The 26,842-nt window shown below is 33.5% G+C and overlaps 3 protein-coding genes across 3 annotated transcripts; 2 read left to right on the top strand and 1 right to left on the bottom strand.

The window, feature by feature from the left end:
* Positions 1–6,986: 6,986 nt before the first annotated feature.
* Positions 6,987–13,662, top strand: LOC109177421 (plasma membrane ATPase 4-like). Its single transcript, XM_019326804.1, has 15 exons — positions 6,987–7,218; positions 8,579–8,698; positions 9,584–9,820; positions 9,899–10,660; positions 10,746–10,868; positions 10,958–11,207; positions 11,298–11,462; positions 11,540–11,778; positions 11,875–11,907; positions 11,997–12,078; positions 12,161–12,321; positions 12,402–12,575; positions 12,660–12,842; positions 12,935–13,116; positions 13,351–13,662. The coding sequence occupies exons 1-15, from the start codon at positions 7,171–7,173 to the stop codon at positions 13,445–13,447; spliced, it is 2,856 nt and encodes a 951-aa protein (XP_019182349.1). The 5' UTR covers positions 6,987–7,170; the 3' UTR covers positions 13,448–13,662.
* A 123-nt stretch (positions 13,663–13,785) lies between these two features.
* LOC109177422 (sec-independent protein translocase protein TATA, chloroplastic-like) lies at positions 13,786–15,355 on the bottom strand. The gene is made up of 2 exons (XM_019326805.1): positions 14,972–15,355; positions 13,786–14,090 (listed from the first exon to the last, which is right to left on the bottom strand). The coding sequence occupies exons 1-2, from the start codon at positions 15,278–15,280 to the stop codon at positions 13,977–13,979; spliced, it is 423 nt and encodes a 140-aa protein (XP_019182350.1). The 5' UTR covers positions 15,281–15,355; the 3' UTR covers positions 13,786–13,976.
* Positions 15,356–19,769: 4,414 nt separating this feature from the next.
* Positions 19,770–25,968, top strand: LOC109177304 (cation/H(+) antiporter 28-like). Its single transcript, XM_019326617.1, has 4 exons — positions 19,770–19,946; positions 20,194–21,183; positions 24,643–25,116; positions 25,234–25,968. The coding sequence occupies exons 1-4, from the start codon at positions 19,770–19,772 to the stop codon at positions 25,966–25,968; spliced, it is 2,376 nt and encodes a 791-aa protein (XP_019182162.1).
* Positions 25,969–26,842: the final 874 nt, after the last annotated feature.

Below are 26,842 nucleotides of genomic sequence, written 5' to 3' on the forward strand. Positions count from 1 at the left end.
GCGCGCGCACACACACACATATATAGGGGCACGCTCAAGTGAGAACGGTTGCCCATGAGAAAAATCAGAACCACTGACAGTCGTCCACATGTCCAGATTCAACGAATCAAATGTAATTTTAAAAAATACGACGCGGTGGTATTTTTGTAAATAACTCAAACTTTTGTACAAGCAAAATGTGTTACAAGTGCAAGTAACTAGTGCAAGTTTACAAGTAAAAAGTGCAAGTAAAATCACTTACAAGTGCAAGTAAAATCACTTATAAGTGCAACTATTTTCACTTACAAGTGCAAGTAATTTACCTTGGTAACATTCGTACACCTAATGATAAAGTCTTTCACATAGGTGCACTTAATGGTAACGTCTGGTGCAACTAATGATAACGTTAGGTGCACTTAATATTGATGCTAAGTGTATATTTTGCTTGTACTTGTAATACATTTTACTTGCACTTAGGTGCAATATATGAAACTGTTACTCGCACTTTTTATACAATTTACTTGCACTTTGATGTTCAATTATTTACGAAAATGTCGTGTTTTTTAAAAAAAATAAGTGTTTCTGATCCATTAGATCTGGACACGTGGACGGCTATGAGTGGTTCTAATTTCTCTCCTGGACAACCTGTTCTCACCTGAACGCAGTGTTGCAAAAATCGCGCCTAGGCGCTAGGCGGCGGGAGGCCGCCGCAAGGAATGGCCTCGGCGGCCGGCCGGTTCGGGATTTTTTTTTTTTTTTTTGAAAATGTGTGAAGAGTTTCGGAAGGCATAACTTTTGACTCGGTTGTCCGATTTGGACAATTTTTTTTTTCAAATCACGTATTTTTTCGAGATCTATACACCGCAAACCACCATTGGCAGTTTGGTCCACTAATTTCTCAAAAAAATACTTTTTTAGCTCTTAATTTTAGTTTTTTTTTATGTATTTAGATGGTTTAAACAATCTTTTGAACAATTTTACAACCACTTTCGTAAATAGTTTCTAAGAAATAACTATGGAAACTTTAAGTTTTATTACTAAATTTTAAAAATTTTTTATTTTTAATTTTATTTTTAATTAAAAAAATAAATAAAAATAAAAAATAAATAAAAAAATAAAAATAAAAATAAAAAAATAAAAAATCGACTCCTAGGCGACCCCTTGGCGCCTAGGGGGCGCCTAACGTTTTTTGCAACATTGCCTGAACGGATTCCTATATATATATATATATATATATATATATATATATATATATATATATATATATATATATATATATATATATATATATATATATATATATATATATATATATATATATATATATATATATATATATAGTTGAGTTCAGGTGCGGCTGTGCATTCTTGTGCAGTCAGTGCGGCCGCACCAATAGTTATGCAAATATACACCACCAACGTTAGGAAATGCACAACAAAAAACGCACAAATTAGGTACGCATCACCAAAAACGCACTATTAGGTATGAATAAAAGCACCACACAGTGTTCGGAAATGCACCATTAGGGGTGGGGAGTTATATGGTGTATTTTTTTGGGTGTGTTGTGTACTTTTTGGTGTATTTTTACATTTTATTATTGTGTATTTTCCTACACTATTAGTGTCTTTTGTTAACACTATTGGTGTATTTTTCAACGACTCATGTTTAATTATAATTATACTAATATATGTGGATTGTACCTTATTTTAAATATACTATATTGAATAAGCTAAGTTATATGTTCATATTATTATTATTAAATAAATAATAAACCAAATACCAGCTTATTTGTTATTTCCCAACGCATCCAGCGTGGTGCATGGCACATAGTAGTTGAAAATATGTAAGTATTCAACTGACTTGTTTTGTATATCTCATTTTATATCTAAAAGATCATTTAAAATTAATTGATTGCATTTTTATTTTATATTTTATATTACTTCAACATTTATTCTCGATGGCCATACATTTTACGTTACTTTTAAATAAGTGATGATTTGGCCATACATTTTACGTTACTTTTGAATAAGTAATGATTTTTAATTTCTAAATAAAGGATCTGTCTACTTTACTTTAAATAAGTGATGATTTTTAATTTCTAAATAAAAGATCTGTCCACTTTGAATATAATTCTCACACTGTCACTGTTGATAGATGCTCGAATTTTGGTCTCTTCTCCTAAACATTGCCCCCTAAATATATATCTTCAATTCATTGTTGAAAAAAAATCTCAGTATTTGTGAAAATTCTTTCAAGTCAACTATCAACTATTAAAAAAATGCACCAATTGAAATTCAGAAGGGCAAAATATGATTCAAGCGAATAAATTTTTCTTTATTAAAAGTTGAAATTTGAAAATGAGTCATTTGGATTGAGGTATGACACACAAAGAAACAATTCAATGTTAATTTTAATAAAATAACCTTGTGCTCAGATGGCATGTATGTAGTGATCTCTTTCATGTAGGAGGTTATGAGAGCCTCAGTGGAGGCGTTGTTGACTCTTTGTGCTTCATTAAATTGAAAAAATATGTTTGAACAGATACTCCAAGTTTCATTAGGTCTGTAATAGAGTCAGTAGCATATTTAAAAAATAAAAAATAAAAAAAATAAAAAAAAAATAAAAAAATAAAAAACTCTTGAAGTTGTCTATCAATGTTATTACAACTCAATTTGATAATGAATTTAATCAATCATAAATGCAATGAAATAAAATTGATGAAAACCCAAAAGATATAAACATTATTTAAATCAATATGCCGGAATATGAAAAAACTTTCATGACGAAGAGGATAGAAATAGTGAAGTTTTGATTAAATTACAAAATTAATGATCCTCAATTATAGTGATTTTATTATTTTTTGTTATTGACTTTTAATCTTATTTATTAACACAAGGGGAAAAAAGTGTTATTTTTCCTATCTTTAATTATCAAATTTATATTTATTTAGTCATTTATATCATAAGATGTACTTTTCAAAAAAAATATCATAAGATGTACTGTTTCATATGCATTTTTACTATTTTTTTTAGGTAATAAGGAAAATTCGCAATCATTACTTAAAGGTGTATGTGTACGAAGTAAACCACGCTCCTATGATCAATTATTTAACAATTTCCTTAATTTTTACCAATTCTATTCCTTCAAATTACTAAAATAGATGCAAATTTGACTTTAGTACGACTATTATTATTACTATAATTCACCTTGCATGCATATTTATCATTTATCAATATAATTAATATCCTCATAAACAATAAACTTTATAAACAATTATAAATTCAATTTAATGACATGATTAGACTAAAACAAAAAATATATATAAACTAATAGTAATAAACTTTAAACATTCCCCTTTTGCCTAAAAAATATTGTTTGATCGGACACATAAAAGTTTAATATAGTATAATTAGTGTATTGGCTAAATAATATAATTTCAATTTTATCTGTAAATGTTTCTCTTAATTTACTTGTACTCATAATAAATGTATGGTATTTTGAGTAATGAATTTATAAATATTATTATATTTATGAAAATAAAAAATTTAAAAAAACTTCTAAGTCGTTGATGAAATATTAAATTGATAGGAAATTGACCCTTTAAAAATTGAGAGCCGTTGTTCATGCTACACATGTTTAAGACCGACTATATATATGAGATTAAGTACATACAAAATTTCAGGTGGTAATGTCAATAACAAATGGGAGTTGTTAAGGAATATAATGGTTAATTGATGCATATATATATATATATATATATATATATATATATATATATATATATATATATATATATATATATATATATATATATATATATATATATATATATAGAGTTAATACCCAAAATGGTCCCTCGACTATGCCATAATTACCAATTTGGTCCTCAACTACCATTCTTACCCAATTAAGTCCTCAACTATGTAACTTTTACTCAATTAAGTCCTCAACTATACAATTCTTACCCAATTTAGTCCTCAACTATACAATTCTTACCCAATTTAGTCCTCTGTATTAATTTGACTGTTTGTTGACTGTCAAAAGTCGGGATAAAATTATAATTTTACAAGATTTCTCCTTCCTCTCCATTTAGCAGCGCCAAATCATCCAGCAATACACTCCGATCAGATTTCGATCGTCAAAAAATCGTTGGAAATAAAATTCATGGGCTATCTGATGCATAACCACTACTTCGATACTGACAGGTTTAGAACCCAGCCGGAGCTTATTGCTACATGGTTTGGCGCTGCTAAATGAGGAGGAAGGAGAAAACTTGTAAAATTACAACTTTATTTCCACTTTTGACAGTCAACAAACAGTCAAATTGACAAAGGACTAAATTGGGTAAAAATTGTATAGTTGAGGACTTAATTGGGTAAAAATAATAGTCGAGGACCAAATTGGTAATTACGACATAGTCGATGGACTATTTTGGATATTAACTCATATATATATATATATATATATATATATATATATATATATATATATATATATATATATATATATATATATATATATATATATATATATATATATATTTAGGTTCTCGTGCGGGTGAGGGCTTCAGGTGCGGTTGTGCGGTTTAATCTGAGCCATTCATCTCGCTTTAATCAACGTCCAGGATTATCAAAGTTTAAAAAAAACGCAGTGGCAATTTTGTAATTTTTGCATCTAGGTCAAAATTAAGGTGAGCGGATCTGTGATTAATGTGCGTGAGTTTTGTGCTTAATGTGCGTGTGTTTTGTGCTTAATGTGCGTGAGGTTTGTGCTTAATGTGTGTGGGGATGTGCTTAACGTGAATAGTTGTTAAAACTTAAAGTCTGTGAGTGAATACTTAAAGTGCGTGAGTTTTGTGCTTAATGTGCGTGATGCTTGTGCTTAATGTGCGTGGGTTTTGTACTTAATGTGCATGAGTTTTGTACTTAATGTCAGTAGTTGTTGAAACTTAAAGTCTGTGAGTTAATATTTAAAGTGTGTGGGTTTTGTGCTTAATGTGCGTGAGGTTGTGCTTAATGTGTGTGAGTTTTGTACTTAAAATGCGTGAGTTTGTGATTAAGATTTAACACTTAAGGTGCACCTTAGCTTATACTTCTTTGTTCCAGGCACGCGTTTTTTTTTTTTTTAATTTTCATTAATTTGAGCCGTTGATCTAAATTTGATCAACTGCTCAGATTTAACCGCACGGGAAGCTATACCCGCACCTGAACCCTTCCCTATATATATATATATATATATATATATATATATATATATATATATATATATATATATATATATATATATATAAGTTTAAGGGTGAAATATAATAATTTTAATATTTAGAGGGTGTATTCAATCAAGACTTTTAATAACTTTTAAAGACTTTTAACGATTTTAAAAGTTTGGCGGTATTTAATTTAAATTTTTAAACTCTGTTTATCAATATTCGATTCAGACTTTTCAAAAGTTTTTAAAAGTATACTAGTATTCGATTCAGACTTTTATAGAGTCTTTAAAAGTCTACTGGTATTCAAAAAGTTATTAACTTTCATAGACTCTATCAGAATAGGATTTCTGTAGACTTTTTATTCATTATTATAAATAGATGAAATCCAACCTTTCAACCCCAAACTTTTCAACTTTCTCTCCAAATTTTTTTTCATCTATCTAAACCAGACAAGCTTTTCATCGATTTCTATAGAATTTTACGGTACGTTTCAAAAACCTTTCATAAATACTCATATACTTTTTATTTTTATCTCTTTATTTTCATACCAATATACTCAGCAGATAAAAATCTTACGGTTGTTCACAAATTTCCTAAACTATTTTGTTCACAGCAAAATTAGTGACAATGCATATTCAACCCAAATACTCATAAATTATTATTTGCGGTTGCGAAGAGGAACACCAGATATATTCTATGAACTTTATTTTAAAAGTCTGCAACGCATTAATTTATTCATTTTTTTTTTTTGCAATGTATTAATTTTTTTTTATGATTTATAAAAATATAGTTTTGTAAGAAAATTATAAACAATGTATTAATAAAAGTTATGAAATGTTTGTAGAGGTGTATTCAGTTTAGAGTTTTAATGGCTTTTGTAGACTTTTTAATATGAAAAAGTTTTTAAAAGTTTATAAATATTTGTCATATGAATTTTATAAACTCGTACAAAGTTGATGAAAGTTTAAAAGATTAAGGCAAGTATAAAAAAATTCTACAAAAGTTATTTAAAATCAATCACTTTAAAAGTTTTAAAAAGTCTTGATTGAATACACCCTCCTTAGTCTTTAGTCTCTATTTTTTTTTTTTTTATTATTGCAATATACATACCTAACTTTTCAAAAAAGTTACAGTTTTAACCACTGGATAGATCAACATAACTATTAAACTCTATTAAAATATTACTTACCATATAGGATAGGTATTTTAGAACTTTTAGTGTTGATTTATAATCTTCTTTAGTGTTGATCTTTCATTTGTAAATTAAAATTTTTGATTTTAACAGGTTCGTATAAGGAAAATAGGAATAATATACCACAATTGAAGATGAAAAATTTAGGAAGAATGGTTGTCAATTATCTATTTTACGGATGAAATGTCAAAACAGAAAAAGTTATGAAGAATAAAGATAATAAAATTTTAAAATACCAATGCACTAAGTAATATTTTAAAATAATTTAATAATTTTGTTAATTCAGTGTTTAAAACTGTAATTTTTTTAATAGTTAGAGGTTCATATTGTAACAATATAATGAAAAGTTATGAATTAAAACAATTAGTCAGAAACAATTAAAATGCATTTACCGTTTATATTTAATAATATAGAAGCTTTAATATAATTTCTATATATATAAAAAAAGAAAAACCTTAATTAATCGCTTTCTAGTATGAGAAGTCAACTCTCTTAACCTATAGAGGAGTGGCGAAGGGGCATTTGACTCTCGAGATTGGTGACAGTATAAAATGGAGAGTCTCACCTCCACCATTCTCCATTCTCCATTCTCCCAAGAGCCAAGAGAATCAATCTCTCTCTCTCTCTCTCTCTCTCTCTCTCTCTTTCTCTCTCTTATCGTCTTATATCTGATCTCCATTGATGAAAACTCAGGAGAGAAACTGATGTTCTTTGCTGGGACGACGACGTATCACCATTTCCAGAAAGCTTGATTTCTTCCCTGCACTTTTCTTTAAAGCTTTGACCTAAAATGGGTGGCATCAGTCTCGAAGAGATCAAGAATGAGACTGTCGATCTGGTATACATATATATATTTCTTGTGTTTTTATCCACTCTCGCTTTTCCTTCTGTTTTACTTTTATCTTTATTTATTTTTATTTATTTATTTGTGTGTGCACTACATATGTATATGTTTAACGTTTGTATATATATATATATATATATATATATATATATATATATATATATATATGTATCGCCTACATCCATAGGTACATCGTTCACATGCACACATCTGAACACTCATGGCCCGACTATTTTCTTTTTTTAATAAATATTTTTATTTCTCTCTCTTATAATTTCTTGAACTTCTAAATCATCGTTTTGTACTCAATTACTCGTTGACTTAATTAAAAGGTGGCTCTTTGACTATTTCTGTTTTGGGCAATAAAATGAGTGGTTACAGTAATTTACAGTAATTAAGATCGAGTACACATATTATTAATTACTACGTATAATTAGTTTTTTATTAAAATAAAGAATTTTCCGTTTTAAAGTTTATAACCATAAAAATAACAAGAAATTTATAACTGTGGAAAATAATTTTGATGTATGTTTTCATTTTTTTTTTTACTATTTGACATCCAGTCATAGTATGTTTTCATTTTTTTTTTTTACTATTTGACATCCAGTCATACATGTTTTAATTTGAGGCCTTTAGATCGGTTAAGACACATACTGCAATTTATTTTATTATTATTATTATTAATTTCTCAGACAAAAACATTTAGGAGTCCGGGATCATAATTATAAATGATTTTAATAAGGAATTGCAACGTGATTAAGTGGTCCCTTCAAGATGGAATTGTGTGAACCTTGCAAAGTACTTAATCTAATTTAATGTTGAGTTGAAACCTATGATTTAATTTCTTGTCAGGGGTTGCTGAGTATGTGTAGAATAATTCTCGTACCAAAATGTCACAAGTTTAATTCTTGCTAGCACCTTTTTGGTCGAGTCCGTCGCACAGGGTCTTTCTAGTGCGTTTTATATCTTCACAGAGTTTAATTTATCCAGTGTATACTCTCGAGCAGTAATTATAAATTTCTCTCTTCACAAAATAAAAATTAATTAATGCATAATATATTATTTATTACCTGGCTACTTACTAATTAGGTTATTAGGCAGTCCTAAGAGGGTTGACATCAATATAGATTCATCAAAAGTCAAAACTTCGATTCATATTAATTACTCTGTTTATCTCATCCAATTAACGAAAGTTTGCACTAATTATTTATAACTTAATCTTTTATATCTATTACTTCTAGTATTAGTAAATGAAAATTATATATTTACAAATTACATAAAAAGTTGTACTCCGTATTAAACATAAAATTAATTAAAAAGTTGTACTCCGTATTTATTTAATGGTGTTTTGCAGGAGAAAATTCCCATCGAGGAAGTGTTTCAACAGTTGAAATGTACGAAAGAGGGTTTGAGTTCAGACGAAGGGGCCAACAGGCTTCAAATATTTGGTCCCAACAAATTGGAAGAGAAAAAGGTAAAATTTTAATTTAGGCTTATCATTACAAAAAATCTAAATCATTGTCAGTTGTGTTAATTGCAGTTAAAACTTCATTTTTTAAAAAAAATTTAAATGTTACATACAACATTCATATTTTTTGGGATTAATCTAACTATAACTTAATAAGTAATAAACATAACCCTAGTTTAAAGTTTTAAAATTTTAGACTATAAATTTTATAATTATTGTTATGTATTATATAATGTCTAATGTTTGATGAACTATGTTCTATGTTAGTTATGTAACAAGTTATTTTAATTATTTTTAGAATGTATAGATGATAAAACTTAACAAACTAAGAGTTAAAGAAAAAAAAAAAAAAAAAAAAAAAGTGGTGTGGCGGGCCTAGCCCACGGGCCAGGGGCGGTCTAGGTCAATAAAACCTAGGCCCATCAAAGAGCGAGCTTTTTGGCCCGTGTCGCCTAGGCCCGTCAGTCCGTATTGACAGCTCTAATAACTACAATGTTATAATTTTAACTTTCACTTAGTGGGAGCAGTCTATTGCCCTTCTTGATTTGAGCTGGTCGGGTATACTGTGGATTGCGGTCCAAAAACCGCAGATACTATAGTGTGTCTAAACTGACATTGTCTCACGTATTATTTTTATATTATCAAATGAAAATCTAATTGAATTGAAATGAAATTGTAGTTGTGTTGAAATGAAACTGAGTGTATACAAAATGAAACTGAATAACAATTTCACATATTTGAGTGTATATTGTCCAGCGAAACTGTAGTAGTTATATCAAAATGAAACTATAGTTGTGTTGAAACGAAACTACAGTGTATATTTGATACCTGGACCACAACACTACACTTACTAAGGATGGTTAATTTGGTGTGGAAATGAAATGAATCCAGGAAAGCAAGTTACTGAAGTTCCTGGGGTTTATGTGGAACCCTCTATCATGGGTGATGGAAGCTGCAGCCATTATGGCCATCGCACTGGCTAACGGAGATGGAAAGCCCCCAGATTGGCAAGACTTTGTGGGTATCATTTGCTTGCTTGTCATCAACTCAACTATTAGTTTCATTGAAGAAAACAATGCTGGCAATGCTGCTGCAGCTCTTATGGCCGGACTTGCTCCCAAAACCAAGGTACATTTTTTCACTTCCCATTCCTATTCATTCATATATCAATCCCAATGTGTTAACCTGTGAATTCTGATTATGCAGGTGCTGAGAGATGGGCGATGGAGTGAACAAGAAGCTGCTATTCTTGTTCCAGGAGATATTGTGAGTATCAAATTGGGAGACATTATCCCTGCAGATGCCCGTCTTCTTGAAGGCGATCCTTTAAAGGTTGATCAATCCGCCCTTACGGGAGAATCCCTCCCTGTGACCAAGCACCCCGGGGATGAAGTTTTCTCGGGTTCTACCTGCAAACAAGGAGAGATTGAAGCTGTTGTTATTGCCACTGGGGTTCACACTTTCTTCGGGAAGGCAGCACATCTTGTAGACAGCACGAACCAAGTCGGGCACTTCCAGAAAGTCCTCACCGCCATTGGGAACTTCTGTATATGCTCCATTGCTGTGGGCATGATAGCTGAGATTATCGTGATGTACCCGATTCAGCACAGGAAGTATAGGGATGGAATTGACAATCTGCTCGTGCTCTTGATCGGTGGCATCCCGATTGCCATGCCCACGGTTTTGTCTGTCACAATGGCTATCGGGTCTCACAAGCTGTCCCAGCAGGGTGCCATCACCAAGAGAATGACTGCCATTGAAGAAATGGCGGGCATGGATGTGCTGTGTAGTGACAAGACCGGAACTTTAACTCTTAACAAGCTGAGCGTCGATAAGAACTTGGTAGAGGTGTTTGCGAAGGGCGTTGAGAAAGACCATGTGCTCCTTTTTGCTGCTAGAGCTTCCAGGGTTGAAAATCAGGATGCCATTGATGCTGCCATGGTTGGAATGCTTGCTGATCCAAAGGAGGTATGCTATATACATATATAGTTCGATTTCCTCTTTCTAATTCTAGCTCGATCTCCTCTTTATAATTGCTTTGATTGATATATAGGCACGAGCGGGCATTACAGAGGTCCACTTCTTGCCATTTAATCCAGTAGACAAGAGGACTGCTTTGACATACATTGATGCTCAAGGAAACTGGCACAGGGTTAGCAAAGGAGCTCCCGAGCAGGTTTCTTTTTCGCCCGTTTAGTCTTTAATTACCATTGGTTATCGAATTGCAGATTGTAAGACTAACATTTTGTCTTAATTTTTCTTTAGATTTTGAGTCTTTGCAATGCTAGGGAGGACTTAAAGAGAAAGGTTCATTCTGTGATTGATAAGTACGCTGAACGTGGGCTGAGGTCGTTGGCTATATCGAGACAGGAAGTACCCGAGAGATCAAAGGAGAGCGAGGGTGGACCGTGGCAATTCGTTGGATTGTTACCACTCTTTGACCCTCCCAGGCATGACAGCGCTGAGACTATCCGCAGGGCTCTTAACCTCGGTGTAAATGTTAAAATGATTACTGGTACTCGTCTCGTTATACTCCTGCTTCTTTTTGACCCTCCCAACATTGTTTTGTTTATCGAATTGCCATTATATTGCTGGCTGGATTCAGGTGACCAACTTGCGATTGCTAAGGAGACTGGTCGTAGACTTGGAATGGGGACTAACATGTACCCGTCTGCTTCTTTACTCGGTCAAAGCAAAGATGCTTCCATTGCATCCCTCCCAGTAGAGGAATTGATCGAAACGGCTGATGGCTTTGCTGGGGTATTCCCAGGTTGGTGTTTTATTCGCATTTCTTGTATATTTTTAATGAAAAGTTTGATGATTTATTCATTTGATTGTGTTGTACAGAGCACAAGTACGAAATAGTGAAGAAGTTGCAGGAGAGGAAGCACATTGTTGGAATGACGGGTGATGGAGTGAACGATGCTCCGGCTTTAAAGAAGGCAGATATCGGGATTGCAGTGGCCGATGCCACTGATGCAGCGAGGGGCGCTTCTGACATTGTGCTCACTGAGCCCGGGCTTAGCGTTATCATTAGTGCAGTGTTGACTAGCAGAGCCATTTTCCAGAGGATGAAGAACTACACTGTATGTTTTTGTTTCTATATCCTCGATCAGGACATTGATGTTTTCTTCTTTTAGTTCTTTTTCTTCTAACTCTGTGACTTTTCGGTGTTTTCACAGATATATGCAGTGTCCATTACAATACGTATTGTGGTAAGCTGAATATCGATTGCAGTTCTGAGGTTTATAATCGTATCCTGCAAGTTTTGCAGCTCATTGATTTTGTGACCGCGTTTTTGCAGTTTGGTTTCATGCTTATTTCCTTGATTTGGAAGTATGACTTCTCTGCCTTTATGGTTCTCATCATTGCCATTCTAAATGATGGTAAACTCCCCTTCCAATTCTCGAAAAATTACCTCGTATTAGTTCAAAAGTTTAACATAAACGACGAATCATTTGTTTATAGGAACCATTATGACAATCTCGAAGGATAGAGTAGTGCCATCCCCGCTGCCAGATAGTTGGAAACTGAAAGAGATTTTCGCCACAGGAGTTGTTCTTGGAGGCTACTTGGCTCTGATGACTGTTATTTTCTTCTGGATTATGCACGACACCGACTTCTTCTCTGTAAGGACCGATTCCCATTTCTGGTTGGTTCATCGTTTTAGTTTCGTGTAGTGCTGATTTGGGTATTATTGTTTCTGCAGGATAAGTTCGGTGTAAGATCAATTAGGAACAGCGATGAGGAAATGATGGCTGCGCTATATCTTCAAGTGAGTATTGTGAGCCAGGCTCTGATTTTTGTGACTCGCTCTCGCAGCTGGTCCTTCGTGGAGCGGCCTGGAATGCTGCTGCTAGTTGCTTTCCTCATTGCACAGTTGGTAAGAGAGTCTTTATTCAATTCCCTCTCCAATAAGTCGAGAAAGAAACCGGGTTTTTAACCATCGCCAATATAATGCCTTCAGGTTGCTACTCTGATTGCGGTGTATGCCAACTGGGGGTTCGCGAGAATTCAGGGGTGCGGGTGGGGATGGGCCGGGGTGATCTGGCTCTACAGCATCGTTTTCTATGTGCCACTCGACATTATGAAGTTCGCCACTCGTTACATCTTGAGTGGGAAGGCCTGGAATAACCTGCTGGAGAACAAGGTAACTAGAAGAGAAAAGATGGTGAATTGGTTTCTGAATCTCTGATTCTGAACAATCAATGTGTTCATGATATTATTATTGTTATTATGCAGACTGCCTTCACCACCAAGAAAGACTATGGCAAAGAGGAGAGGGAAGCTCAATGGGCTCATGCTCAGAGAACTTTGCATGGACTTCAACCGCCCGAGACTTCTAATGTCTTCACTGAGAAGAACAGCTACCGGGAGCTATCCGAAATTGCAGAACAGGCAAAGAGGCGAGCCGAGATGGCTAGGTATGTATATATGCTATAGACTTCCACACTCAGTTAATCTGTTGGGCAGAGGCCAGCGAAGGGCCAAGTCCAATATTTGCTGGCTAGGGGGAATTGTTAAACGGAGGCTGGTGAAGGGCCAAGTCCAGCACACTGTCTCTCGAAAATATGGGTGTGAGCTATATATATATAGTTTTTGGCATAGTGATAAGCACTGATACTAACAAAGATTGTTTCTTGAACTTCTTGTTGCAGGCTTCGGGAGCTGAATACACTGAAAGGTCATGTGGAATCAGTGGTGAAGCTCAAGGGGTTGGATATTGAAACTATCCAGCAGCACTATACAGTTTAACTTAAGACACTTCTTTCAACATAAGAACACAAATGAAGTTGTTTTTATCTACATAAAGTGAGAGCCTTATGATATGTTGTAACCTTTATGCTTTTACTCAACTTTGTTACCAACTCGAGTATACCTATCCCTATCCACCGACTCTGTTGTGTAAACTTTCAGTCTTTTACTGTGAAAAGATCAAATCTTTCACTAAAACACTGCATTTCAGAATTCATTATATTGTTCTTGGACCAACTCAAGTTTTCCCCAAACTTTATCTTCTCTCGCCATTTTATAACGATTCCATATTTCTACACAATCAAGGCTGATTTTCTTGTGAAAAATGGGTAAGGTGGTAAGGAAAAGAATTATGGCAAACTAATCCCATATAAAGATCTTATTAGCAGTCTTACCAAATACTAACTCATCCAAGAAATTCAAACACTATAACTTAGCTTAGCAATCAACAATATTCAGAAATCAAATGCGACGTACAAAAACAAACCTAGTAGCAGTAGTAGATGATTGAATGTATCGTCATAGTAGTTTAGGAAGCCTCCCTCGTCTTCTCTTCTTGACTGACAGCTTTTAGTTCCTCTATAGCAGGCTCGGCTAGAGCACCAGGGTCCTTTTTCATCTCCAGTTCAAATTCCTTTGCTGCCTGCAATTGCAATATATATATTGATAATCTTCAGCACAAATGTAAAGTTAGTCACTTGTTGAACTACAAATTGCATTCTTTTTGGAGTCTAATTCTTGATTGCACATAAACACCTACCTAGTAAGGCTCCAAGAACTAAAACAAGTACTCTTGATCAGAAATTTCCTAATCAGATTTTCATGTGTAATCATAAAAAAGCTGATGATGAAGTTAAAGCTTGCAACTCACAGGTTTACCTATTAACATACAGTTTATATTTTGATTGCCTAAACCCCTATCCTTGAGAATATACCATTCTTCAAATTTGAAAGAACAGAGCCAGGGTAAATGGTCCAAATTGCTTGATGCTGTTTGTACACTTTTACATTAAAGGCCAATAGTTAGCCTATAGGCCAATTTTGACTTATTTGACCATTATTAGCTGTTTGACTTGGTTAAAAAATCAATATAAGTGTTTGGTTAATTAGCTTTTTGTAACTCCAAAATGCTAAAATTTAAAAAGCTGTTCAAACAACTTTTTCAATTAGCTTTTTGAGAAAAGAAATTATACCAAACAGTCATAAGCTAACAACTAATTTACCAAACATCTTTTTACCATCAGCTAATGTTATCAACTAGTTATATCATTTAATTAACTCAATCAACTAACAGTCATTTACTAAACATGGCCTAATTTTAGGTCTTCAGACTGAAAAGTTTAAACTTTTCCAACTCCCTTTCTAATTGGTCTAATGCCCAAAATATAACATTTTCCTTTATAACTAAGGAACATTTTATTATTGATTTAGTATTCCATTTGGATATTGACTCGACCGAAACATTTTATTCTTGATTTAGTATTACATTTGCATATTGAGTCGATGGAAAGAGAAAGAATTGACCTGTTGGAAGCTCTTGAAGGTCTTGCCAATAGTGCGGCCGACTTCTGGCAACTGTTTAGGGCCGAAGAGGAGGGTTGTGACGCCGGCGATGACCACAAGCTCCGGCACCCCAAGCCCGAACAAGCAATTGCAAGAAAAGCGCTTTGTAGGAGCGGATCTGGGACGGGTAACCAGCTTGAGCCCGGCCCGGTTGCTGCTCAAGGACAATGAGCTAGAGAAAGATAAAGAAGTAGTTGAAGAAGGAGAAGTGGGTTTTGATCGGGCGAGAGAGAGGGAGAGAGTGGTTGCTGGTGAAGAGTTGGTTGCCATTTTCGGATTTGAAGAAAATGTAGTTACAAGGGATTTTCTCTATCGCACTCAACGATTTGGATTCTTGCGGCTTTCAATTTGCAAGATTTCAACCACGTGCTCTAAATTTTGGCAAAAAATGAAATCTATTATTATTATTATTATTATCCTTTATATAATAAAGCTATATGGTTTGAAAAATAATTAATGCTACAACATCCTTTATTATAAAAAAAAAAAAAAAACACAACATTTAAAAAATAAAATAGCTATATATTATATAATCATATAAAAAATATACTTTTGAAAAATAAAATAGCTATATATTATATAATCATATAAAAAATATGTTCAATTAGAGTTTAAATTTACACATACAAAATTTGAAATTTGCTTTCCAAATGTAATTATCTTAGTTATTACTCCGTATTTGTATTGTGAAAATTATAATATAGATGAAATACAATTAAGAATAAATCAATGTAATTATGTAAATTATCTCTATAAGTTTATTTGAATATGCACATAATTATAGATTATATTAACCATACAAAATTTTAATTTTAATTATAATTTTGTATTCTATAAAAATAAAAAATATTTGACCAATGGAAACTCAAAAATATTATTATATTAAATAATTTAAAATATTTTAATTTTTCTATTTTTTATTTATATTTATAATAACATAATTTTTTCCGTGCATCGGGTGAATTACTGGTTATATTAATAATCCTTGCCCAAACCATTTTTCAAGAAATAAAGGGGAAGTGATATGTCATTGCCTATAGTTTAACGTAAAAATTGTCCCCCCTAGCTAACACAGGATTCACAAACTACTTAACAAAAAGATAAATTCAAAGTTCAAACTAACAAAAGTATAATCAATTTTTTTTACATTATCTACCATCAAACCAAACGCATCGTTCCTAGAATCACCCCATAAGGTATACACCACTTGTTACGCGTGCATTTTCACCTCAATTACATACATGCGCAACTCCTGAAGTCAACTAAGAACGCAACCTCCCTAACCTCCACTACATCCACCTCACGAGCAGTAAAGACGCCCTTCTTAAAGCACACCTTAGTAGCTACAAATGAACCCCATGCATCACATAAGACCCAACCAAAATCTATGCTAAAAGTAGACGTTGGCACAACTAGCAAGGATGATACTTAGCCAAACAAGTAAAGCTACTTTAGGAAGAATAAGTGATGGAATTTAAGGACAAGTTTCACGTAACAGTTGGACAAAAGTATACACTTGTCAAATCTTGACAAATTATTTCTTTAGCAAGTTGATGATTTGAATTTGTTTCCCTCAAATGGCTAGATTCAAAATCTTGCTATAAATATGAATGATGTTGAAAGAAAATCAACATTGGGTTGATCAATTGTTTGTAGATCTCTTCACGAGGCGTATAAAGAGGTTGAGTAGAAAGTGTAGTGAAGCTTTGTGAAATCTTTACAAACTAAGTGGTGGCTTTGTGATAAAAAAAATAAAATAAAATAAAAATTAATATTTTTTTGAGAAAAGAAATTATACGAAACAGCTGTCAGCTAACAATTAATTTACCAAACACATTTCTACAATCAGCTAATGTTATCAACTAGTTATACCCTCTAATTAACTCAATCAGCTAAGAATTACCAGTCATTCACCAAACAGGGCCAAAATTAAAAAGAATATATATATATATATATATATATATATATATATATATATATATATATATATATATATATATATATATATATATATATATATATATATATATATATATATAAGGTCAGGTTCCTATGAGAACAGGTTTTCCCGTGCGGTCAGTGCGGCATACACCATTAGATATGCATAAATGCACCATACAGTATTTGAGAATACATCATAATGAAATGTCAAAAAATAGACCTGTTCTCACAAGAACCTGAACATATATATATATATATATATATATATATATATATATATATATATATATATATATATATATATATATATATATATATATAACTAGTTTTTGTACGCGCTTTGCGCGAATGGGATAATGCCCAATAATTATTTTTAAATAATTATTTCAAAGTATATCAATGCAATAATATATAAGAGATGTTCATGCATAGGTAAATAAATGTTGAATTTGTTTATTTAAATCGGTAATTTAAAGTATATAAATGCAAGATAATATATGAGAGATTGATTATAATTGTCACTAAAATAAATGTTTGCAACTTTGTAATAACGTTAGTCTAAATACTTAGTCTTAAAGCGATAGTCTAAATAAATACTACTTTTGATTTAAATTTCTCTAATTCTTCTTAATTCTCTTTTGGTTAGCATTGTTATTGTTTTCATCTTCAGTAGTGTGTCATGTGCAATTAGGTTACTGGTAGCAGCATAGAGGGATTCATCATACAATGAGATTATAGCGTAGAAAGTTTTAGATTTGCCTTGCTGTGTATATGACTGAGATTTTAGTTGTAATATTAACTCTTTAGCGTACAAACACCTATATTGGTATTTAGTAGTGGTAGTTTTTTCCCTACATGTTTCATGTGTTGTGAGATGTGTGCCGTAGGTTATCATGTGAAAGTATTGAACAAAATATTAATATTTATTATATTTGTATAAAATACTTGGTAAATAAATAAATAAATATATATATATATATATAAATAAATATATATATATATATATATATATATATATATATATATATATATATATATATATAACATATTTTGTATTATAACTTTGATATTTAATTACAAGATAATGGAAAAAAATAAGACAATGAACAATGTAGTGAATATAATAAATTAATAAATTTGAAGGTAAGGAATCTTTGAATTGTAGAAAATAAAGATAATATAACTAATGAAATTATATTTCTTTAAAATTTTTTATAATGAATAATTTTTTTTAAATAAAGCATTATAGACATCTAATTCTAAATTAATTAAATGCATATGTATTATTTTTTATTGTAGCTACTAATTTATTTAATTAATAAGAGTTATAAGTGTGGTACATACTTTTCTTCAAGAATAATGAAATCAATGATTCTTTTTAATTTCCATTCCTTGTTGAGACAAATTGTTTTGAGAGTTTGTCCATGACAATTGCTACAATTGCTGTCAATAGAGGATGATAATAAATAATTCAAAATATATGGTTACAATAGATATTAATATAATGATATAGTAAAAATTAACTTACAAATTTCTTTTGAAGTTTTCATGCATTGATAAAATTTTGATGTGTAAACTTGCTCACTTGGAGCTCGTAGGATGTTAACATTATCAATTATTTGAAAAATGATCCTACCGTTTTAGAGTTCATGTATAATTGTATTTATGATCAACAATTTTGTAGTAGGCCGCGTAGGTTTGACAATGATGTAAGAACAATTTTGTCTGATAAAAAAAATAATAGTAGAATATTTGTAAAAAGTAATGTACAATTGTACCATTATAAAAAAAAAAAAGTACAAAAAATATTAATACCATAATGGTCTAAATCATTCCAATAATGCAAAAGCATAATTGAAATATTAAGTTTTGTTCTAAATAATCAGAAGAAGATTAATTAAACCAAAAAAAAAAAAAACACATAACCTAAAATTTTCTTAAATAAAAAATTCAAGAAAATCAAATGATTTTAAAGTAGTTCCTGATTTATAATCTCTGATGTTCAACTTTGAATGCTATGTATTTAGTCGAGCTAATTATTTGACCAAAGTTTATGTTAAATTATATATATATATATATATATATATATATATATATATATATATATATATATTAATACATTTTAATATATTCATAATATATGTTTAACAATTATGTCAACTATACTTGGGATGAGGCTCAAACCTAAGACCTTATATAAATTAAGAGTATGTTAAGAATAATAAATAGTTAACGGAATATTCCGTTACTAAAGTTTAAACTAACGGAATTTAGGATTATTTAAGGGAAGAAAATAATATAATAGAGGGTAAATAAGGAAAATCATTAAAAGATACTAAAATCAAAATAATATGAACCATTCATTTTAAGAAACAATTAGTACCAACATTTTTTTTTGTTCCAGTTAAGGGCCTAACATTATTCACTCTTATTAGATTTGGATTTGTAGATAGATAAGTGCCTATCTCTTCTATATATAGAGAGAGAGATAGGGGCATTGTAGAAAGAATATTAAGTACTGTTCCTGATGCAAGATTTTTGTGTCCGTTCCTACAAGTCCTCCAAGTCATCAAAATTTTGAGCTATAATAAATCTCTTTCCTCAATCCTCATCTAATTTCTTTCTTTCCGCTGACAGTAGCAAAAGCATTTTCTCCGGCCTTCTTCAATTGCCAACTTTCATTTCATTCTTTTGTCGTCAAAGAAATCCCAATTCCTTTGTATTTATTTTAGGAATCATATATATATATATATATATATATATATATATACACATTACATACCAGAAAGCAGAAAGCAGAAAGCAGAAATCAGAAATAATGGATTTTCTAAAGAACAACGCAGCGGAAGAGGCGCGGTGCCAGACGGCGATGACCGTTAGAATGGCGTCCATAGCCGTTTACGCATTAGGGTTCTTCCTCGCCATGATTTTGTGCAACTTTGTTCACTTTCTCTTGCGCCCTTTTTCTCAACCTCGCATCATTTCGGAAGCCATGGTACCTCAAATCTTTCCATTATATCAATTTGTCTTTAAAACAAATGTTGAATTTACAAACCCACCCTAAAATGAATATGAATATGAATATTGTTGCTATACTTTTCATCACTTTCAAAATGAAATTAATGTTCATTGAGACTCATGGATTATCACCAACATTGTAAATTACTCCTTTCCTTCTTTATGTGTATGATTCCATTAATTAACCAGGTTGATTGAGGTAGGGTTGTTATTTACTAGTGCAGGTAGGGTTGTTTTTGAGTAATATCCCGGGCATACGAAACTCATTAGATGACACGGAGACCCAGCAAACCTTAAACTACATTGTGGATGTAATAATGATATGTCACATGTTTGTGGTGGGACTAGAAATAGATCCCAACATATTTCAACACTTACACCTCCGGGAGACTAAGGTTGCCTATTCTGGAGTGCTGGCCACCTTTGTACTAGCAAACTTTCTGGCTCCGCACCTGAAAATGTCTTCCGACATGATGGTTAACATCGGACTTTGCCTTGTGCTGTCCGGCACGGCCTCTCCTCTCCTGACCCGCATCATAACCGATCTAAAGATCGGCAAGTCGGACATCGGGCGCTTTGTGGTGTCCGCCGGCGTCCACTCCGACGTCGTCTCCACCCTGCTCATCTCCCTGGGCTACCTAGTGTTCGACCCCACGGAGAAATTCCAGACCCGGGACCCGAGGAGCGTGGCGAAGATGCTGACGACGCTGGTGTTCCAGACGGTGCTGGCGTCCAGGGCGGCGCGTGTGGTGATGGACTGGGTGAACCACGAGAACCCGGAGGGGAAGCCCATGAAGGGGTCCCACCTGGTGATCGCCATAGCCTTCGTGGTGTTGGTTTGCAGCACTTCGCCGTACTTCGGGGAGTTTAATAAGGTGCTGTCTGCGTTTCTGGCGGGGCTTTTCATGCCCAGGGAAGGGAGGATATCGAAGATGTTGATCAGTAAGGTTAACTATGTTTTTACCACCATTTTTTACCCTTTGTTTTTCCTGTGGGTATGGACTTCCGCAGACCTCTCCAAATTTGGGGCTGATCGGTGGCAGACATGGGTTAACGTAGTGTGCCTGTTCTTGATAACGACTGTCGGAAAAGTTGTCGGATCATTGGTGTCGGGAGTGATGCTTGGGTTTCATTGGCCGGAATCCGTTGCAATTGGTTTGCTTCTCAATACGAAGGGCCATTTTCAAGTCTTCTTGGCTGTATACGGCCCAATTGTAAGCTTTTCTTCCTGCTACTGCTTCTTCTGTTTTATTTTTATAAGAGTTGCTATAAATTTTAATCTATTATATTGATTATATATATATATATATATATATATATATATATATAAATATATATATATAATGGATCACGTTCAGGTGCATTTAAATGTTTCACGTGCGGTTGTGTGGTGGATTAATGTGCGTGAATCTTGTGCTTAATGTGCGTGAGATTTGTGCTTAATGTGCGTGAGTGTATAATGTTTAATGTCCGTGAATTTTGTACTTAATGTGCGTGAGTCTTGTGCGTAATGTGTGTGAGTCTTGTGTCTAATGTGTGTGAGTGTGTACTTAATGTGACTTATTGTTGAAATTTTAAAGTGTATGAGTTTTATGCTTAATGTGCGTGAGTTTTGTGCTTAATGTGCCTGAGTCGTGTGTTTAAGGTGCGTGAGTTTTGTGCTTAATGTGCCTGAGTCGTGTGCTTAAGGTGCGTGAGTTTTGTGCTTAATGTGCCTGAGTCGTGTGCTTAAGGTGCGTGAGTTTTGTGCTTAATGTGCTTGAGTTGTGGGCTTAAGGTGCGTGTATTTTTGTGCTTAACATGCGTGAGGCTTGTGCTTAACATGCGTGAGATTGTGTTCTGAAGATGTTTTGTTTGTGTGCTTAATTTGCATGTGTTGTGTACTTTAAATGTGTCAGATTAATGCTTAACGTGCGTCAATCCGCACAACCGTACGGGAAGCCTCAAATGCACCTGATACCTTCCATATATATAATAATACTTTTAGTTTAATTGCCCAAATTAAATGCACAATTTTTTTTTTTAAATCAATCAAAATTTAATTTAAAATCTCTAAAATACCCTTTGGATGAGTATGTAGAAGATCGAGTGAAGTATCAAAAGGGATATTAATTTTGCGTAAAAATACAATTAGACCACTGAACTTTTAAAAAATAAAATAAAATTAAATTAGTGGACATTCTAAAATAATGCAATTAGCCCAAATGACATGTTGCGACCTAGAAATGTCGGTAGACTTCATATTTAAAATGTTTTAAAGTAAAATAAAATAAAATAATCATTGGTAGTCTCTCGAGACTGTGCCCAGATTTGAAGACGGCATACGTCGTCTCCATCTTTAGAATCGAGGACTTTATCTCTATAGATGGAGACAATGGAGACAAAACACTTCATCTCCAGCTAGACACGAAGGGTGCTCGTCTCCAGTTGGAGATTGATGGTCTTTGATTGAGACATCGCTCTTCAACTAGAGCTATTGGTTTTGGACAATTGAAATCAACTAGTTGGCTGGCTTCAATTTTTTCTTTTATCTTTTTTTTTATATATATATTTTTTAAATTATTTACTATTTAGAAAATAATAATATGGTGTTTGGTTGGAAGGGAGGAATTACGTTGGAAAGGAATTGCAATTCCATGGGAGATGAATTACTGGGAATAAAGTGGGAATTTAAATTCCAGTGTTTGGTTTACGGGAATAGAATTACTGGGAATTTTAATTGCAATTCCTTCCAACCAAACTAAGAAATTTTATGACCTTTGGAATTAAGGGTCCGTTTGGAAAAGAGAAAAATGACTTCTGAAAAATGAGTCATTTTTCAAAAGTCATTTTCCTTTCCGGTGTTTGGCTGCAAAATGAAAAACTGGATTTTGGTGTTTGGCTCATTTTCTAAAAATGATGTAGAATTGTATAATTAAACATTTTATATAATTAATTATTTTGTTTAAAATATATAAAATTTACAATAATATTATAAATAATAATATTTATTTATAAAATTAAATAATATTATTTATTAAAAAAATTTAAAAAAAAAATAACAAAACACAAAAAAAAAAAGACGGAAACTCTCTGGTTTCCGCCGTTCTCTCTGGCTTCCGGCCGGAAAGGCGGAAAACAGAGAGCTCTCTGGTTTCTGCGGCCGGAAACCAAAGAGCTGGGGAAACTAGTGAATGTTGTTGAATGATGGTGTTGTTGAATGTTGTTGAAGGAGGAAGGTTGCTGCGTTTGTGCGTGTGTGTTTAGAAGATGGAAAATGACTTCCCAAAAAAAAAAAGGGAAGTTATTTTCCGGAAATCAACCCTCATTTTCCATTGACTATCCACCATTTTCTTTTGACCACTTCATTTTCCGCCTACACAAACACCAGAAATTCGGAAAATGATTTCCAGAAATCATTTTCCGAGTTTCTAAACAGACCCTAAGTAGGAAGGGAATTTAAACTCCCTCCAACCAAACGCCCTGTAATATAGAGTTTACCTGCATTCCTAGGCCACAACATGTCATTTGGACCAGACGCATGAATTTAGAATGTTCAATGATCTAAATGCATTTTTGAATTTACTAACCTAATTGTATTTTTTCTTCCAAATCAGTAGTTAATTTGATTCTTATCCATAACTCTTTTTATTATTAAAAAGTAAAAACCAAACTAATTGAAGTTATGATACTAATCCATCATCTTATTCCACGTCCTATGAACTATTTTCAGATCAAATTATCTAAATTTGATTTAGGTTAATTAATGTTGAGAATTTAAATATTTGATTTTAAAAAAAAAAAAAAAAGTATTATACATGGTCGATTTGGAAACAAATAATAATAATAATAATAATAATAATAATAATAATAATAATAATAATAATAATAATAATAATAATAATAATAATAATAATAATTTATTTTAAAAAATATTTTCATGTTTTGGAGTTTTAATTGCTTAAAGTAAGAAAACAATTTTGTATGTTTGATTGAAAATTAGAAAAAAAAATTCTATTAGGTTAATTTTTAAAAATATGAACATAAATCTATAATAAAGTTATTTTTTTTATAAAATTTAAAATATTTTAATGATTATAATAATTATTTTTATATTAAAATAAAATTATAATTTATATTTGTTGTTAGAGATAAAATTATAATTTATATAGTTATAAAGATTAACAATGATAATTATATGTGTTCAAAAAAACAATGATAATTATAATAAAAAAATGTAAATAATTTATTTTTAACCAGTAACTTATTATGATAAAATTAAATGTATAAAATGATAATTATAATAATTATGAAACTAAGATATTGAACAAAAAAAAATGTACTCTTGTTATGATGTAAGCCATATCAGATTTGATTTTTATTATTTGACTCAGTTTAACCCGTAAATTTATTTTTATTTTTTACAAAGAGTTAGTGCCTCCACTAAAATTCAAATCTATGAGTTTGTGACCTCACATTTGGGAGAGCTAGGTTTTTGGCATTTGTTTATTTTTATTTTTTACAAAGAGTTGGTGCCTCCACTAAAATTCAAATCTATGAGTTTGTGACCTCACATTTGGGAGAGCTAGGTTTTTGGCATTAAACAAATGTTAGTATACTATGGTCTAAGTGATCAAAGTAAAATGTAATTGTGTGATTATGCATTGACATTTAATTTGGTGTTGAAATGGCAGTTGGGTATTATTCCGGGTTCCCTTGGGCTTTCAGTGGTGTTTATGACTTTTTTGACCATAGTCTACACCCCGTTGGTTGTGGCAAAGATCATTAGATGGGCGAGGAAACGTTCGCCTGCCCAAAGAATGGCACTCCAATGGCTCAATGCATCCGACGGGCTACGAATCTTACTTTGTCTCCGAGGCAAACACAACGTTTCTTGCGCAATCAACTTCATCGAGATCTCTCGCGGCCCGGTAGATCCCGGGATCATGATATACCTGGCCGACATGATCGAGTTGACAGACCGAGTGGCGGCCACGGTAACTAGCAACCAAGGAGGGGTGGATGCAGTGACGGTGACAGACCCGGAGGTAATCCGGATGAGAGAGGAAATCAACACCTCCGTCCAGAATTACATTTCTACGGAGTGCAGCGACGGGATTAGCGTTAAGCAAATGATGGCGCTGTCCACCTTAAACAGTATGCACCAGGTATATTAGGATCTTAATTAAATGGTATAAATTAAGTGTAATTTGGTTACACTAAATAATTACAAGTTGTTATTGAATCAGACATCGTGCCTAATATAAACATGTGTCACTCACTAGGACATCTGCATTCTCGCCGAGGACCTGATGGTTCACATGGTGGTTATGCCGTTCCACAAAAACCGGACGCCGGACGGGAAGCTAGACACCGGCAACTCCGGCTTCCGCCACGTCAACCGCAAGGTGCTCCGGCACGCGCCGTGTTCCGTGGGGATCCTAGTGGACCGGGGGCTGGGAGCCATAACGATATCGAAGACAAGCGTTTCCCTGAACGCCGCCGTGATCTTCATCGGCGGAAAAGACGACAGGGAGGCTCTGTCCTACGTGGGGCGCGTGGCGAGACATCCCGGAGTGAAACTCACGGTGATACGGTTCCTACTGGAGGCCGGCGAGGATAGCGTGACGTCGAGAATCAACAAAGCCAAAGCCGAGTCCGCCGAGCACCAGGAAGAGATGAAGCTGGACGACGAGTGCTTCGCGCAGTTCTATGATCGGCACGTCTCCTGCGGGCGCGTGGCGTACAGGGAGAAGTATCTGGTGAATTCTAGCCAGACATTCTCGACGTTGAGGTCTCTGGAAGGGCAGTACGAGCTGTTCATAGTGGGGCGAGGGGGGAGAGTGAACTCGGTGTTGACGGTGGGGATGAATGACTGGGAAGAGTGCCCGGAGCTAGGTTTGATAGGAGATATTCTTTCGGCTTCCGATTACTCGGTCGCCACTTCTGTTTTGATAATCCAGCAACATAGTTTTAAGGGGGAAATAGACGGTCTTCAAGAAGAATTCTCAATCATGTAAACTAAAAAACAATAATGATAATCAAAGCATTTTATTGGTGGAAAACATTCTATATCATGTTCTAATTAAAAAATAGAGAAAATGGTCAAATAAGTCATCAAATTTTACCTCAAAAGTCAATTAAGTCCTTAAACATTTTAAAACTGCAATTAAACACATTAACATCTCATTTTGGTACAATTAAACCCAAAAACCTGTCACATGCTATCACATGTCACTAGAATTTTGGTAACTTTCCAGTGACATTCCGACCAACGTGGACGTTCTATGTTTACCCTCAAGACCAAACACGCCCGTAAACATCCTCTAGGATTCAAACGGAATTCTCCATTGTTTCCAATTATCAAGAAGATGAAGCTCCCTTCGATTTTCAAGAACAAAGCAGATCACCAGATGATTGACGCGCCAAGACTTTGTCTTTCGAGGCAAACGTGAGCGCCGTAGCCAGAGCCAGAGATGTCATCTTCAAGACCGTTAACTCCGTCTACCTGGACACCTCCGACGGCCTTGAGACCTAGGAATCCTAGTTCACTAACACCTCGGAATCCGCCAACTTCTCGACGGAGTCCGACGACGAGCGGATCATCATCATCGGAGTGAGGTCCGACAGGCTATTCTTTGACCGCGGTGACACCAACTCCTCCATAGCGAAGGCGGTGGCGGCAATCGCAATAAACCCAACGGAAAATCAAGAAAATTTGGAAGAAGAAAAAAAGGGAGAAGAGGTGCCGGCGCTATTCGCGGCGAGCGTGGTGATGGCCATGGAATCCGACGACCTGTACACGGACTTCAAGAAATCCATGGAAGATATGGTGGATAGCCACGAGATCAGAGATTGGGAATCGTTGCAGGAGCTTCTAGGCTAGTACTTGAA

The sequence above is a fragment of the Ipomoea nil genome, unplaced genomic scaffold, assembly GCF_001879475.1.
Source record: "Ipomoea nil cultivar Tokyo-kokei standard unplaced genomic scaffold, Asagao_1.1 scaffold0804, whole genome shotgun sequence".
Lineage (NCBI taxonomy): Eukaryota > Viridiplantae > Streptophyta > Magnoliopsida > Solanales > Convolvulaceae > Ipomoea > Ipomoea nil.